Below are 16,144 nucleotides of genomic sequence, written 5' to 3'. Positions count from 1 at the left end.
CGCTGCATATCATAAAGGCAGGGATGATGGAGGTTTATATTTAATTATTTTCTGTACCTACGTTGGGTAAGTGTTCCAGATGAGGGGAACTACTAGTTGGAGCAACGCTTCCCATACATATGGTGATAGAATCTAGCAATTTATAGCGTCAGCTTGGACTCAGTAAAAGCTGGGTTTTCAGTTGTTGGAATTGTCGAATGCCAAATTTGATAACGGACCACCATTTCTAGATTTTAGAGCTTATAGATGCATATGGTAAGAATAGAGCACCAATCGGCAGGATAATATGCCAGATTATTCCCTTTGGTGACCAAAATTTTATAAAATATGCAAACGGAGATTCAGATTCGTTCATTGTTTGCATAGTATTTCCCCTAGCTTCGTGATACAACGAATCTGTTGCTAGCAATTTAGAATCAACTGGGTGAGTAATGATCGGTCGTTGCAGTGAACGCACTCGGTGCAGGGGGAAACATCATTGCATTAGTGTCATAAATTAAATTAGAATCAAAATGGCTGTGACCAGAGTGGCACCCAACAGAAAATCGATTTTACAAATATGTTTACTTTCCGCTATTTTTGAATCGAATAAAACTAGTAAGATTTTTAGAATTTAATACCAGTATTTTTTTTTAAGATTTGTCAATCCTTCATTTAGGAAAGATTAACTATGTTAATTATTATTTACACGAAACATTGTGAGAACACTGTCATTTCAATGATACATATTGCCCATTTTACTGGCATTTAACCAGATTTGTTGGTATGTCTGAAACATACTGGAAAAACTTGTAATTAGAAGGCACGAAATGTTGCTAATTGACAAATTGAGGGATGAAATTTGTGAAAAAAATCGCGTTCTGGAGGGATTCGAACCCACGACTCCGTATTCGCTAGACCGGCGCTTTAACCACCTAAGCCACAGAACAGGTAATGGTTCTGCGGAATAGAAAGCCAAACTGACTCCGAAGCCGCACCTTGAACACCCCTATTTCACAAACTCATCTCTCTTTTCGGCTTAGATGCCAATCCACAACACACTCCTGTTTGTGCCCACTACACGCAGAAAAATGGCGCTTGTTTAAAACACTAAAACGCATGGTTGATTTTCAAACTGAGAATTTACTTATTCCAAAGTTATATTTAATTGTTTTCATTTAGAGTTTATCGATAAAAACAACCATTTACCATCATTTCATATGATGTCAAAAATTTCATTTGTTTCAACAAAATAAAACCATAAACATGGTCCGAAAGCACTCACACATTTATAAAATGCTTACCCCAACATCGCCACAACGGAGAAGGTGTAGCAAATCCATCACGCCAACATCCAAATGCAGCTTTGCCGTGATGGATAACGCGCAGGTACTCACGACAGCATCCACAAAAAGTTGATCGGTTTCGCCTTTTTTGTCTTTTTTTAGTCGTTCTCCTCCCCATCCGCTTACCGACGCTCTAAAAATAGATTTCCGAACTGCCGCAGCTGCTTCCATCACCAACACAATCACATTCCTGGTTTGTTAGTGGCAAAAGTGCAGTCGTTTGAATTAATCCATTATTTCATGTTGAAAATACCATATCTATGTTTGTTTTAACAAACTGTCAAACATTTCGACAAATGAAAATATTTGTATTATCAAACAATAGAACAGTTCAGTCTAAACTAGAAATCAGTTTGTCGCTAAAGTAAACTGAAAAATCGGTTGATTTGAACTAGAATTTAATTATGTTTACAATTTATTTTTCTGCGTGTAATCACAAGTGCGAGCGAATTATGTATATGAAGCCGAGACTTACTCTCGCACTCCGCATACCCAACCACCAGGCAGTTTGTTTTGCTAATTAGACACCAGAAAGCCAGTTTGGCTTTCTATTCCGCAGAACCATTACCTGTTCTGTGGCATATTTGGTTAAAGCGCCGGTCTAGCGTATACGGAGTCGTGGGTTCGAATCCCAATAGAACGCGATTTTTTTTACACAAATTTCATCTCTCAATTTTTAATTAGCAACATTTCGTGCCTTCTAATTACAAGTTTTTCCAGTACACTGTCATTTCCTTAAGTTAACGTTTGAGTAATACAAAGAATTGGTTCTAGTCCAATATTAAAAACTTGATAAAAGTTGAATAGAAGTAATTTAAAGCACGAAAATCTAACAACAATTACAACATTGATAGATTCGAAAATGTATAATACTTCATGCAAATATAAATAAAAATAAGCTTCAACGAATCGGTGGAATAAGCAAGTAATAATATGTACTTCTTCTTAATTAATCAGCTTAAATATTGCAAACATCTTAAAAGTCTTTTTCGACTGGATAATAGCTTGATTTTGATGGTTTTTCGGCTTACAAACTTACGAATTACGTTGAATAATTTATTATCATCGCCGACGTTTCGGTCCGGCTATTGAACCTTCCTCAGGGTCACTCCGTCTAGTACACGTCTGGGCCATCCGGTTAAGTGGTTTAGGAATTTCCTCCAATCGCGTCACCTCGGTAGGAACCACCTTTCAAACCCGACAATTTTCATTTTTAATTAAAACTTTTAACTTGTTTATTTGTGTACACCAAAACCTCGATTTAGGTAACGAGTCGGCACTGCCTAAATAGATTCAGTTCATTACCTAAATGGATTAGAAGATTGCAAAGAAGTTCAAGAAGGGCAAGTGACCTGGAGATTTAAAGGGGGCAATGCGGAGTTTCGGGGGATTTCATAGGAGTTTCAGGAGGAGGGGTGTCAGAAGCATTGCAGAGGGGGCGAAGCTTCAGGGTTTTTTTGGGGAGTTTCGAAAGATCTCAATTGCGTTACATGAGATCCGATGGGGTTTTAAGGGGATTTCGTTTGCATTTCAGAAAGCGTCAGAGGATTTTTGGCGAGTTTCAGGAGTGTTACTCAGGCGTTTTGGAGGGTTTCTGAGGGTCTCCGGTGCGTTACATGGGTCCGAGGGAGTTTTAGGGGGATTCTGAAGGCATTTCAGATACAGATTTAGATGATTTTTGGTAAGTTTCAGAGGTGTTACGTAGGCGTTTTTGGGGGTTTCAGCCGAAAAACCAACAAAATCAATATTTGCATAAATCTTGTTGAACATTAAACTCTGGAAAACAAGAAAATATTGAAGCAAAAATTGTCAACAATTGAATAGAGTGGAAGGGCACACTTGCTTTCTCTAAGTTTTTGTTGTTCAACTGTTGGTGCTGAAAAGGGACACAAAGGGATACTGTCAGAGAATTTGAAATCTTATGAAAATGCCAAAAACAAATTGAAGATTTTTTTAAATTTTTTTAGTGAAATTGAAGAAAAGTTGAGCAAACCAGAAACAATTGGGTAACTGACTTGTTTTACCAAATGGTTACAATCAGATGTATTGGAAACTATTTGGATTTTTTTACAGAACTCCCTTTTTAATAAAATTTTAATGGATTTAAAGCGTTTTACAGTTTAGTCGTTCAGGTTAACAAAACATATGGATAATAGAGTTCAATTTTTTCAGTCAACTGCCCCGAGATTTAGTGAAGTTTTATGTTTTAAATTTGTGTACTTTTAATTTTGTAGAGCTCACAATCAAAATTTATTGTTCCCACTGGGACATAGCCTACTTCTAAACTTTAATCTGTGAGCAATTCCATAATTATTAAATGAGGGCTTCATCTGCCAATGACTATTTTGCATATGTAAAATCTGTTGCAGTGCCTACGGGATCTCCATCGGAATTTCGATATCGCAGTGTTTTACCAGAATTTTTGAAAGATGATGTTGAATTACTTAAATGAATAAAAGTAAAACAATGAAAAGTTCGGAGTATTTTTCTTAAATTTTAAAACTTGCCGTTGGTTGCAGTAAAGTCTTCCTAACGGTTTTAATCATCTATTCAGGAATCCGCAAGATTATTAACTTTGCCAAACTAGCCATAAAAAGGGTATTTTGTGCATACCTTAAGTTAATGCTATACATGAGGGAATAAGTTGGTGAGAACAAGTTTTGCTTTTGGAGATTTAAGATGTTCCCAAGTAGGTTTTCAGGAGCTCCAGGGGAGTCTAAAACAAGGAGGGTTCAAAGGCGTTTTTTTTTTGTCTGTATTAACGAGATTTTTAACCCTAGGCTAGTTCATCTCGGGACCCACGTTTTACTTCCCTTCCGAAAGAAGAACCCACATTTTGTGAGTATATCGGGAGTGGGATTCGATCCCAGGTCCTCGACGTGATAGTCAAGTGTTCTAACCACTACGCCAGGTCCGCTCCCCAAAGGCGTTTTAGATAATTTCCGGAGTCATTTAAGGAGGCTTTATGTGGTGTCAGAGAGTTTGAAATGTAACAACTCGTAATTAGAAGGCACAAAATGTTGCTAATTTACAAATTGAGAAAAGTTTAGAATTAGCAATAAGTATACAAAAATAAAAACTAAACAAAAAAACCCAAATTAATTCACCTAGTGGTAATAGTGCCTTTCTCGTCGAGTATGCTCTCACAAAACTTCGATGTGGGTTACGTTAATATGTACTTATTCATATAGCTTTCGTCAAGAATATCAAAAGGTGTTTTATATTTTGGTATGTTATAGGTGTTCCAAACTGTCCTATAGTGAAGTCCTTCAAATCTACAAGAATAATTTTATGTATTTTCACCACAAATAACAGCATTGCAAAATCTACTGGGATCCGTGATGCTCTTGACATCTACAATGTCTTTTTATAGACACGATAGGGCTATTTTAGGTCAGCCAAACTACCTTGGAGTTCAGAACTTAAGGTCTTTTTTTTATAGAAAGAGGAAATCTGCTTCTACAGATACCCGAGAGGTGGGTCCTCAGGTGATGTGGGGTCGACACTAAAACCTCTTTCTCTCTTCTTCCTTACCTTCGCGGTACGCCCGTTAGGGATGACTTCGAGAAGGGGGGATGACTTCGTACAATGGGTACACTCTAATGGTAAGCGTTCCACCTGCTACCGCCTTAAGTTGTTCGCTCTTCCCCGGAGGCTCGGCCCCTGGCTAGTACATAGACTACCCGTTAGGCTTAAGCTCCTGGATGGGGAGGGGGAGCCAACTCAACTAGCTGTTGTTCGGCTCGCCATTTTCTCTGTAGTTCAAGGACGATTCATATCTGTTATACTGAGTAACTATACATAATCAACTGCAGTTACTGGAAAAATCTGAAGTCTACTAGCTTGTTATAATTCTTATAAACCAGAGGTTCCCAAACTTTTTGCTATCGCGGCGCCCTTTGACATTTCTAAAAATGTCGCGGCGCACCAAAGTTTTTATCAAAGTGTTTTTTTTTTAACTTTGGGCAACTTTGACTTTACAGTGTGCAGGACAAAATTGTGAATCACTTCTCTATATTCATATTTTCAGAAATCAATATTTGAAAAACTAAGGCCGTTACAAATATTTATTTCACTTTTTGTCCCACCACTCTTTGGCTGGTCGAGGGGGGGGATGAAAATAATAAAGCATTTAATCTGAAAAATATTAAAAACTCATCGGATTTGTTAAAGAATTTTTAGCAAGACCCGATATTTTGATAAATATTTTTTTATCTGCCCCCTCAAAATGCTAAATCTTGCCAAATTTTTTTGAAGGGGGGGGGGGGAGACAAAAAGTCAAAAATAAATTTGTATCCGCCTAACTATTTTTTAAAATTTATTTCTCAAAGATAGTTTAAATATTTGTAAGATTTCAAAACTCATGTTAATTTCATCATAGAAGTTTTAAAAATAAGAAGAAACTCAGATGTAAAGGTAAAACAAGCTGCTGAATTTCAACAATTCAGCCAAAAATTCTAAAGCGTTTGCAATAATTAAAGAATTCTTATTGAATGAAAATGACTACACAGAACTTGACCAAAGCTTTAACTTTTTGCGGAAATTGCAAAGCAACACTTTTATTTATTTTGGAAAAATTCGGCAAACTGGGACACATGGAGAGGTTGTAAAGACCTGCCAGGTGGGCTTTGATTGAATTTATTTTCATAAATTTCAACTTAACCCTTTGGGCCTGGATTGGCCATATATAACCCCATTGATGAAACCGAGCATAACAATCTTATTCGAGTTCAGCGAGGTTGCGGCAGTACTGATGAAACAGTCCGGTTCAAAAAGGTCTTCACACTTCCAGATCGGCAAACCTGCATGCCGCTAAGCTGTTCCGAAGACCTTGTAATTATTCTGAAAAGAACGAAATAATGTTCTTGAAATTTAAATCTTTGGACAAGTTATAGTAAAATCAAAAGCTAAGCTGAAGCTTAAGAATTCCAAAAGCAATTTCAAAAACTTTTAATTTTAAAATGTGGTTTCAATTGATATGTTTAAAAAAAGGGTACCACAAATCCTATGAAACAATCGAAGAGTCAGGAAAGCTTAAAAAAATGTGAGCGACACTAGTTTTACTAATAAGATAAAAAAAAATTAAAGATGTTCCGCAATACAAATTAAGAGTTTGTTTTTTTTTTGTTTCGTCACAAAAGCCAAAATCCTGCGGCGCACCTGGGAAAGGTTCACGGCGGACCAGGGCGCCGCAGCGCACAGTTTGGGAAGCACTGTTATAAAGCGTTCAAACTGTTCCATCATCAAATCTACAATAATTACTTTATGTGTTCTCACCATAAATAATAGTATCGCATAATCTGCTCGGACCCGCGAAGCTCTTGAAATCTCAAATGTCATTTAGATACACTACAGGGATATTCTAGGTCAGCCAAACTACCTTAGAATTCAGAATCTCAGGTCTACACTCGTAACAACAGCCATATCTGCTATACTGAGTAACGTTGCATATTTATCCGTGGCTTCCGGACCAATCTAAAGTCTACTAGCTTAATATAAACCTTAGGGACATTCAGGGTCATCCGAACTGTTACATGATGAAGTCCATCAAATCTACAAGAATTATTTTATGTGTTTTCACCATAAATAATAGTATTGCATAATCTGCTGGGATCTGCGAAGCTTATGCAATCTCATATGTCTTTAAGAGATATTCTAGGTCAGCCAAACTACCTTAGAGTTCAGGACTTCAGGACTACACTCACAACATCAGCTATATCTGGCAAACTAAGTAACGTTTCATAATCAATCGCGGTGACTGGACAAACCTGAAGTCTACTATATATTATTATGAAACTTTCTTTATTATGTTTCTTTGTATAATGAAAAAAGTATCCGTTAAGCCCGTAGACATTCCCAAGTAACAGAACCAGCTGAATAACAGCTTCTTGAGCTAATGTTAGCTTAAGAGTGATTTGTTCTACTCTTATACAGCAAAAATGTTTGTTGGGTTAGTATCTAAACTCAAGAACAGTTTGGATGACCTAGAATATCCCGACTGATCTGATATTGTTTATTAACTTTTCAGAAGACTAACTGACTTGCTGATAGATCACAAATCATAGCTTTGTATAATGAAAGAAAATACCGTTACGCCCGTAGACTTTAGAATCTACAATCAAGAACAGTTTGGATGACGTAGGATATCCCTACTGATCTGATACTGTCTATTGAACTTTCAGAAGACTTACAGGACATGATAGATTACAAATAATAGCTTTGTATAATGAAAGAAGTCACCGTTACACCCATAGACTTAAGGATCTAAACTTAAGAAAAGTTTGGATGACCTAGGATATCCAGAAAAAATATTCTGCATTATATTCTACCGTTTTTATGGTATTGAATATCAAAACAACAGAAAAACGTAGAAAAAACTTTATAATAACGCTTGGAAAAAATCCGGCTTCAAAGAGTTAAAGTTCCTCCAGAAGTTTGATCGACAATTCATCTTGCAGTTACACTGAAATTTTCTCTAACAGTTCAGTGATGTTTAACAGTGATGTTTAACCCACGCGTGGTCATTATTCCATACAAAAATTTTTATTTATCCATACAAAATGGTCATTGGCCGAACCCCCCCCCCCCCTCATGACCACGTGGTTTATGGACAGCCCCTTAAGGAGTTCTTTTTGTTAATTCTGTAGAAGATCCATTAGAAATTCCGTTAGGAATTTCATCGGAAAGTCTTCAACTGGTATCACCGGGGATTTCTATAAAAGATTCTCCGACAATTTCTGTAGCAGTTCTATTGGGAGCGTTATTGCGAGTTCCGCTAGTAGTGCCACCGGGACTTTTACTAGCAGTTCAAACGGAAATTGCTCCAGAAATTCCGTTGAAAATTCCTTTAAGAAGTCCACTCCGAATTCCTATGGGAGATTCACTGGGTTGACAAGGTTTACCAGGAACTTCAATAGTAGTTCCACCAAGAATTTATATTGTAATTCAAAAGAGAATTGTTATAGGAGTTTCATTAAAAATTCCCGTGGGAGTTTTTCTAAAATTTTCTCTTAAAATTCTTGAAATTCAAAGCTGTTTCAGGAAATCCTCTAGTTTCTGTGAGAATTCCTCTAGGTGTTCCTCATATTGGGGATTTACAACCCACTCCCGCCTTAGTACGCGTTTACCGTATGCCTAATACATTGCTTGTCACATTTCCATAAGCCCCCTCTCTTTGGAAGTTCCTACGAGGCTTTCTCTGAGAGTTCCTTCAAGAACTCTTCGAGGAATTTCTCTAAAAATTCCTCTAGCAGCTTCTTCTGTGAAATTCCTCTAGAAACTCCTCCAAGAATTCCAGTAGGAATTCTCCGGGAATTAATGTAGAATTTCCTCCGGAAATAAGCCCAAGAGTTCCTCCAGATATTCTTCTAGGATTTCGCTCAGGAACTCTTCTAGGAGTTTCCCTGGAAATTCCCCTAGTTGTTTCTGGAGAAACTCTTCAGGGGAATTTCCAGAGTGCTTTCAGAAAAAAACATTGAAACTCCTAGCAGAATTCTCCAGGGGAACTTCGAAAGGAATTCCAGGAGGGACTTCTGAATAATTCTTGAAGGAACTCCTAAGAGTATTTCCGGAGGAACTACTAGATGAATTCCCGGAAAAACTCTTGGAAAAGTTTCCAGAGGATATCTTCGAGGAATTTCCGGAGTACTCTTTGAAAGCAAACGAAGGATTTCTCCAATGGTTCCTCCTGAAAGTCCCCCAAAGGCTCCACCAGGGATTACTCTAGTGATTTCTCCAGGAATTCCACCAGGAATTCCTTCAGGGATTCGTCCAGTAAATTATCCAAGAATTCCTAACGAAATTCTTCCAGGGCTTCCTCCAGAGATTCCTTCAGAAAATCCTCCAGGAAATTCACCAGTTGTTCATCCTGGAATTCCTCCAGGAGTTCCTCCAGAGATTTCCTCATGAACCTAGATTGGTTCTTCAATCTGGAATTCCTCCAGACATTTCTCCAGGGATTCCACCTGGACTTCCTCTAGGGATTCTTCCAGAGATTCCTCCAGGAGCCTTCATTGGTTTCTTAGGAGTTCCTCAAGAGAATCCTCCGGGGTTCTTCCATAGATACCTCCAAGAATTCCTACAGGGATTTCTCCAGGAACTGTTCCAGAGATTGCTCCATGAATTCCTTCAGGGATTCCTCCCGGAATTCTTCCAGAGAGTCCTCCAAGAACCTCCACTGATTTTTGAAGGAATTTCTCCAGAGAATCTTCCGGAATTCTTCCAGCGATTCCTCCAGGAATTCTTTTAGAGAACTACCATGTGCAGTCTTCCGGTATACTTTGCTGACACTGAGGTCCAAATTGTAGTAGGAATACGCGTATCGGTCAAAAGATAAGCATAACACGTTGGAATTGAATGTTACAAAGACTTATTTCATTCAATCGAATAACACTGACTTTACATCATCCCAGCCATAGAAAATTGCACAAAAAAATAAAAACAATCATAAATCAAAAACACAACCCGGACACACACACACAAAGCAACACAACGTACCTGTGTCGGCAGTACGATCAGCGCCACGCAGATCATGATGACCATGTAGAGCTGCGAGGGCCAAATGTCCGGCACAAAGTCCCCGTAGCCGACGGTCGAGAAGGTCACCACCACGTAGTAGGTGCTCTGGAACAGGTTCAGATGCCGATGACCGGCCCGCTGGAAGTGCTGGATCCCACACACGCTGTTTAGAGGAAGAGGGAAAGAGAAAAAAAAATAACTGTTACATTTCCTCATCATCGTCGTCACCGACCGACCGGCGCACGTCACGTGACTGACGAACATCCCCGGCGCTGGCTGTTGCAGGCGCATAATCAGTTCACTGGAGCGTAGCCGTATGACATGGCGTGGATGTTCTGAAACGATTTGACCCCTTTTCCGACAGCTTCCGTGCCATCGACCTCCCACCGTGGGTGGGTTGTTGAATTAACGCCGAGTGTAGGATGAAGGATTTGCTCTGTGGAACTTAGGGGGTTAGACAAGCGAAGGAGGAGGAAGTTGATTTGCATTATTATAATTCAGCGCTGCTGGTTCGGAAGCATGTCCGCCTTTTTTTTTTTAATCGATGCAACAGGCAGCCAAAGCAGCGCAGCAGTTAATTTGCATAAGCGAGTGTCGTTGTTGGTTGGAGGAGGTGGTTTAAATTATTTTTCCTGTGAAATTTGCAACAGTGCACAGTGGTCCAAAAATGACTCTTTGAAATATCTAAGTGATGACCAATAAGATACACTGGAACCTCTTTTTATGCACATGGCTGGGACTGCATAAATTAAAAATGTGCATAAATTAAAAATGTGCATAAAAAGAGGGAAATTTATGCATAAATTAAGTTTGGGCTTCAATTAGAAAATCTAGTATGCGAGAACAGATCTTGCTCCTGGGCAGATGAGGTGGGGCTAAGGGGGTTTTCAGAATGTTCCCAGAGAGCCCAAAAAGGGGGTTCTAAGGGGCTTCAGGGGCGTTTTAAGGGGTTGTTTCGGGGGGTTTGAGGAGCCTTACAAGGGTGTTCCGTCAAGATTTTTTGGTGTTTTCATGGGATTACGGAGAATTCTGGGGTATTTCAATAGTATTAAGTGGGTTTCAGGGGCGTTCCAAGGGGCTTAAGGGGCAATTCAAGGGATCTCAGGAGACTTTAAAGGGCGTTGTATGAGATTTGAGGGGCGATTTAAGGTATTTCAGAGTCTGTTCTAAAACTTCCTGAAATGCCTCAAAAATCCCCCTTGAACCCCCCCGGCGACCCCATGTAACGCACCTGAGAGGCTTCGAAACCCACGAAAACTCCTCGTAACGCTTAAGTAACGCCTCTGCATCCCGCCGAAAATGCTCTGAAACGTCTTGAAATGCCTCCGAAATCCCCCTTAAACCCCCTCGGACCCCATGTAACGCACCTGAGAGGCTCCGAACCCTACGAAAACTCCTCGTAACGCTTAAGTAACGCCTCTGCATCCCACCGAAAATGCTCTGAAACGTCTTGAAATACCTCCGAAATCCCCCTTAAACCCCCTCGGACCCCATGTAACGCACCTGAGAGGCTCCGAACCCCACGAAAACTCCTCGTAACGCTTAAGTAACGCCTCTGCATCCCGCCGAAAATGCTCTGAAACGTCTTGAAATGCCAACGAAATCCCCCTTAAACCCCCTCGGACCCCATGCAACGCACCTGAGAGGCTCCGAACACCCTGAAAACTCCTCCGTAATGCTTCCGTAACGTCTCTGAATCACGCCGAAAATGGTCTGAAACATTTTGAAATGCCTCCAAAATTCCCCTTAAACTCCCTCGGACCCCATGTAACGCACCTGAGAAGCTCCGAACACCCCGAAAACTCTTCCGTAACGCACAAGTAACGCCTCTGCATCCCGCCAAAAATGCTCTGAAACGTCTTAAAATGCCTCCAAAATCCCCCTTAAACCCCCTCGGACCCCAAGTAACGCACCTGAGAGGCTCCGAACACCCCGAAAACTCCTCCGTAACGCTTCCGTAACGCCTCTGAATCAGGCCGAAAATGATCTGAAACATTATGAAATGCCTCCGAAATCCCCCTTAAACCCCCTCAGACCTCATGTAACGCACCTGAGAGGCTCCGAACACCCCGAAAACTCCTCCGAAACGCTTCCGTAACGCCTCTGAATCACGCCGAAAATGCTCTGAAACATTTTGAAATGCCTCCGAGATCCCCCTTAAACCCCCTCGGGCCCCATGTAACGCACCTGAGAGGCTCCGAACACCCTGAAAACTCCTCCGTAACGCTTCCGTAACGCCTCTGAATCACGCCGAAAATGGTCAGAAACATTTTGAAATGCCTCCAAAATTCCCCTTAAACCCCCTCGGACCCCATGTAACGCACCTGAGAAGCTCCGAACACCACGAAAACTCTTCCGTAACGCATAAGTAACGCCTCTGCATCCCACCAAAAATGCTCTGAAACGTCTTAAAATGCCTCCAAAATCCCCCTTAAACCCCCTCGGACCCCATGCAACGCACCTGAGAGGCTCCGAACACCCCGAAAACTCCTCTGTAACGCTTCCGTAACGCCTCTGAATCAGGCCGAAAATGATCTGAAACATTATGAAATGCCTCCGAAATCCCCCTTAAACCCCCTCGGACCCCATGTAACGCACCTGAGAAGCTCCGAACACCCTGAAAACTCCTCCGTAACGCTTCCGTAACGCATCTGAATCACGCCGAAAATGATCTGGAACATCTTGAAATGTCCTCCTAAACCAAAACCCCTAAAAACGCCTCCATAACGGCTTTGAAACCAGCCTAAAATGCTCTGAGACTCCTGAAATGACTCCGAAATCCCCTTAAGACCCACTCGGAGCCCATGTAACGCACATGAGACCTTCGGAAACACCCAAAAACGAACCTGTAACCTTCCTTTGCTCTCATCTGTAAACACCCCCCGGTCGCCGTTGCAATAGTTCCTGTCATTATTAAATATTCTTATGCACAATATTGGTTCTGAGTAGCTCTCCCTCTTTTTATGCAGGGCATAAAAAAAGGTGCATAAATTAAAAGTGCATAAAAAAACATGCATAAAAAGAGGTTTTAGTGTATCTTATCGGAGGATGTACACATTTGAGGATGGAAGGGTTTCAGAAAGAGTTAAAGGGCGTTCAACTGGCGTTAATGCTGTTGAGGGAGAAGAATCATGGGGGTCTTATTGAATTGTCTAATAGTATCTACAAACAAATGTAATTAGTGATCTCTCATTGTACAGTTAAACCTCCATGAGTCGATATTGAAAGGACCATCGACTCATGGAAATATCGAGTAGTGGAACTGAAACCTTTCGAAAGCTGTTTCTAGGGACCATCATAGTAACCTAGAATTTTTTTTTTAAGTATGGAAAAAAATACCTCCATGAGTCGATATCGAGTCAAAGAACATCGACTCATGAAGGTTCGACTGTATTATGAATAAGGACTTACATAGGAAACGCCTTGAGACCTCTCTGCAATTCTCTCTAAAATTTCCCTAGAATCCTAATGAAGCCCCCTGAATCTCTTGGAAACCCATTTAAATGTTTTCAAACCCATCTGAAACTCTCTGAAATCCCTTAAACGTCCTAAAAGCATGAACCGTCCCGAATCTCTCTAAAACCCGCCTGAAGCTCCCCTGATTCCTCTGCAAGCACTTCCAAACCCCCTCATTTCTAATGGGACTGTAATGCCGATAAATAAGGCAATTTTCAGGACTTTCTCAGCATAAGCTGATACATGTTGAATTTCACAAAAGACATTAGAATTCCCAGAGAACAACCAAGACTCACATAAAGATTTCTAGAGAATATTTTGGGCATAATGGAGACGGAGTAAAGGGTGCCGTTTTATAAAATTGCTTAAATGTTTTTGACAGATTATGTATATGAATATTTTTAGAATGAACTCTACAAGTAGAAATCGAAAAACAATGTTTAGCGCCATTTTATGGCACAAATGGAGGATAACGTGCCTCTGGAGCCGGCCTTCTGATCTTCTCACTTCATTACAACCTCTACACTTTCTTTTCCACAGCTCATTACTTACAGTTTACTGCTTTTTACTGATCACTCCTCACTATTCACTTCTTACTACTCCACACTGCTCATTGCTCAGCCCTCACTGTTCAATTCTCACTCTTTCTCACTCCACACTACGTATTTTCCAATCCTCTCTTCTCACTCCTCGTTCTTACTCACTCGTTACCCCTCACTCTTCACTGCACACTTTTCATAACTCACACTTCGTTCCTCTTTTCTCGCTCCTTCAATACCTATTCCGTACAGATCACAGCTCATTCCTCACTTCTCACTCTTCATTGTTTATTCCTTACTCTATGCTGCTCCCTTCTTACTACTTCACGCTCCTAACCGTTGATTCCTCACTGCGAAAATCTTATTTTTCATTTTGCACTGCTAATTTTTTACAGCTCATTCTCCTCTACTACTCATTTTTCATTGCTAACTTACAATTACACATTATTCATTCATTTTTTCTCATTCCTCGCTCTTACAATGTCTATTCCGTACAGTTTACTTCTCATTCTTTACTATTCATTTCTTAGTTTTTGGTTATCACAGACTCCCAACTATTCATTTCTCACTGTTTCACACTCCTAACTGTTCATTCCTCGCTGCTTACTTCTCACTTTGAATTGCCTCCTTTTCACTTATTTCTTTTCACTCCTCATTTTTCTCCACTCACTTCACACTGTACACCCTTCATAATTCACTCCCCATTCTGATTTCCTCACATCTCACTCTTCACTGCTCAAAAATGTGTTATCAGTGCTCACTGGTCGCTCCTCGGTTCTCACTGTATCACACCTCTAACTTCACAATTTGCATTATGTACCGCTCTCCCCTCACTAATCACAGCTCTCTCTCTCTCTCTCTCAGAAAAAAAAATGAACATGAAAATCATTGAACTAATTCTTTTAGGAATTCCAAAAATAAATTGGAATGACAAAGCTATTACCCAATTGACAATCACTCATTTAACAGGCACCATTATGACGAATAAATTCAGCATAATGTTGAATAACATTTGAACTATGTTCACGTTCAACCTATGTTCAGATTATGTTCAAACAAATTTGGAGAAGTTATAAAACATCATGTTGTACACCAACTTAATTTTTTGTTGTTAAAAGCGTTTTACAAATATACAGGAAAGCTTTTATTAAGCTTTGGCAAAAATGCCTGAAAATAAATAAAATGCAAAAATGTTGTACTCTCAAAAGAGTAATTATTCGCTCTCATGTTAAGAACACCTAAATCCGAATTGGAACTCGAGACCTATCTACTGCCTTCCAATCTGCGCCATCCTAGAGATGGTGAGATGCAGCACAAAAAGCAAAACATTATCTTCCTATAACTCATTTTCCCGGAAAACTCAGGTGGATTTGTTTTTGTTTTCCCCTGACGCTACTAAATTTGAAAAATCATAACTAAAGAACGAAGCATCGTAGAAACAAAGTTGTTTTTAGAAAATGAAAGCAAATTTTCTCAGAAATCAAATAAAAATATGAACTGGAAAAAGTTTCCCACAAAATTTTTCACCGTTGAGAAAATTTATAAAGAAAAGTCGGAAAAACTATGTCCGAACTCGTGAAAAATTAAAAAAAAATGAGAAGGTTATTTCATAAGCTTTGATCGCTGAAATTTTTGGAATGCACCTAATTTTCATTCCAGAGTTATAGTATCAGACCAGATCAGAACCAGTAGTGTTCCGAAACCGGTTCCGGATGTCCCGCCGGAAGTGGCCAAATATGTCAGAGAACCAAACCCATGCATGCGACACATCAAACAGTGGCATTTTTGTGGGCTTCGTGGCCGAGTGGTTAGCCGAGTCAGTCGTTTAGGTGTCTCGTAAGCCTCGGAGTGTGGGTTCGATTCCCGCTCCAGTCGGGGAAAACTTTTGGTCAAACGGAGAATTCTCCACTGGGTCACTGGGTGTTATATGTGTTGTCCGTTGTCGAATGTTTGTACTGTTCAGTCTGTAGAGGCCGTAAGGTCGAAGACGGTGTAATTGTCTTTTTTTTTTGATAACCTGATGAACGGCTAGCAGGAAAACAGTATCAGCTCATATCTGAACTGGTAGTGTTCCGGAACCGCTTCTGGGTGTCCCGCCGGAAGTGGCCAAATATAAAATTGAACATAACTCATTCATACGACACATCAAACAGCGGCATTTTCGGTAACCTGATGCATGGTAAGCAGGAAAACAATATCATAACATATCTGAACTTGTAGTGTTCCGGAACCGGTTCCGGGGGGTCCCGACGGAAGTGGCGAAATGTAAAAGTGAACCAAACCCATGCATGCGACACATCAAATCAC

The 16,144-nt window shown here is 40.1% G+C and overlaps 1 protein-coding gene across 4 annotated transcripts in view; it reads right to left on the bottom strand.

Moving 5' to 3' along the window:
- The window catches only part of LOC109408817 (potassium channel subfamily T member 2), a 564,841-nt gene that overhangs the window by 143,585 nt on the left and 405,112 nt on the right, over nucleotides 1-16,144 (bottom strand). For all 4 annotated transcript variants that reach the window (XM_062854367.1, XM_062854368.1, XM_062854369.1 and 1 more), the window contains exon 10: nucleotides 9,822-10,005. In XM_062854367.1, coding sequence (XP_062710351.1) covers nucleotides 9,822-10,005 — 184 coding nt within the window. The remainder of the gene's footprint in view (nucleotides 1-9,821; nucleotides 10,006-16,144) is intronic.

This window comes from Aedes albopictus, chromosome 2 (assembly GCF_035046485.1).
Source record: "Aedes albopictus strain Foshan chromosome 2, AalbF5, whole genome shotgun sequence".
NCBI lineage: Eukaryota > Metazoa > Arthropoda > Insecta > Diptera > Culicidae > Aedes > Aedes albopictus.
Note: the sequence above shows the minus strand (reverse complement) of the source record. Positions and strands in the feature narration are given on the sequence as shown.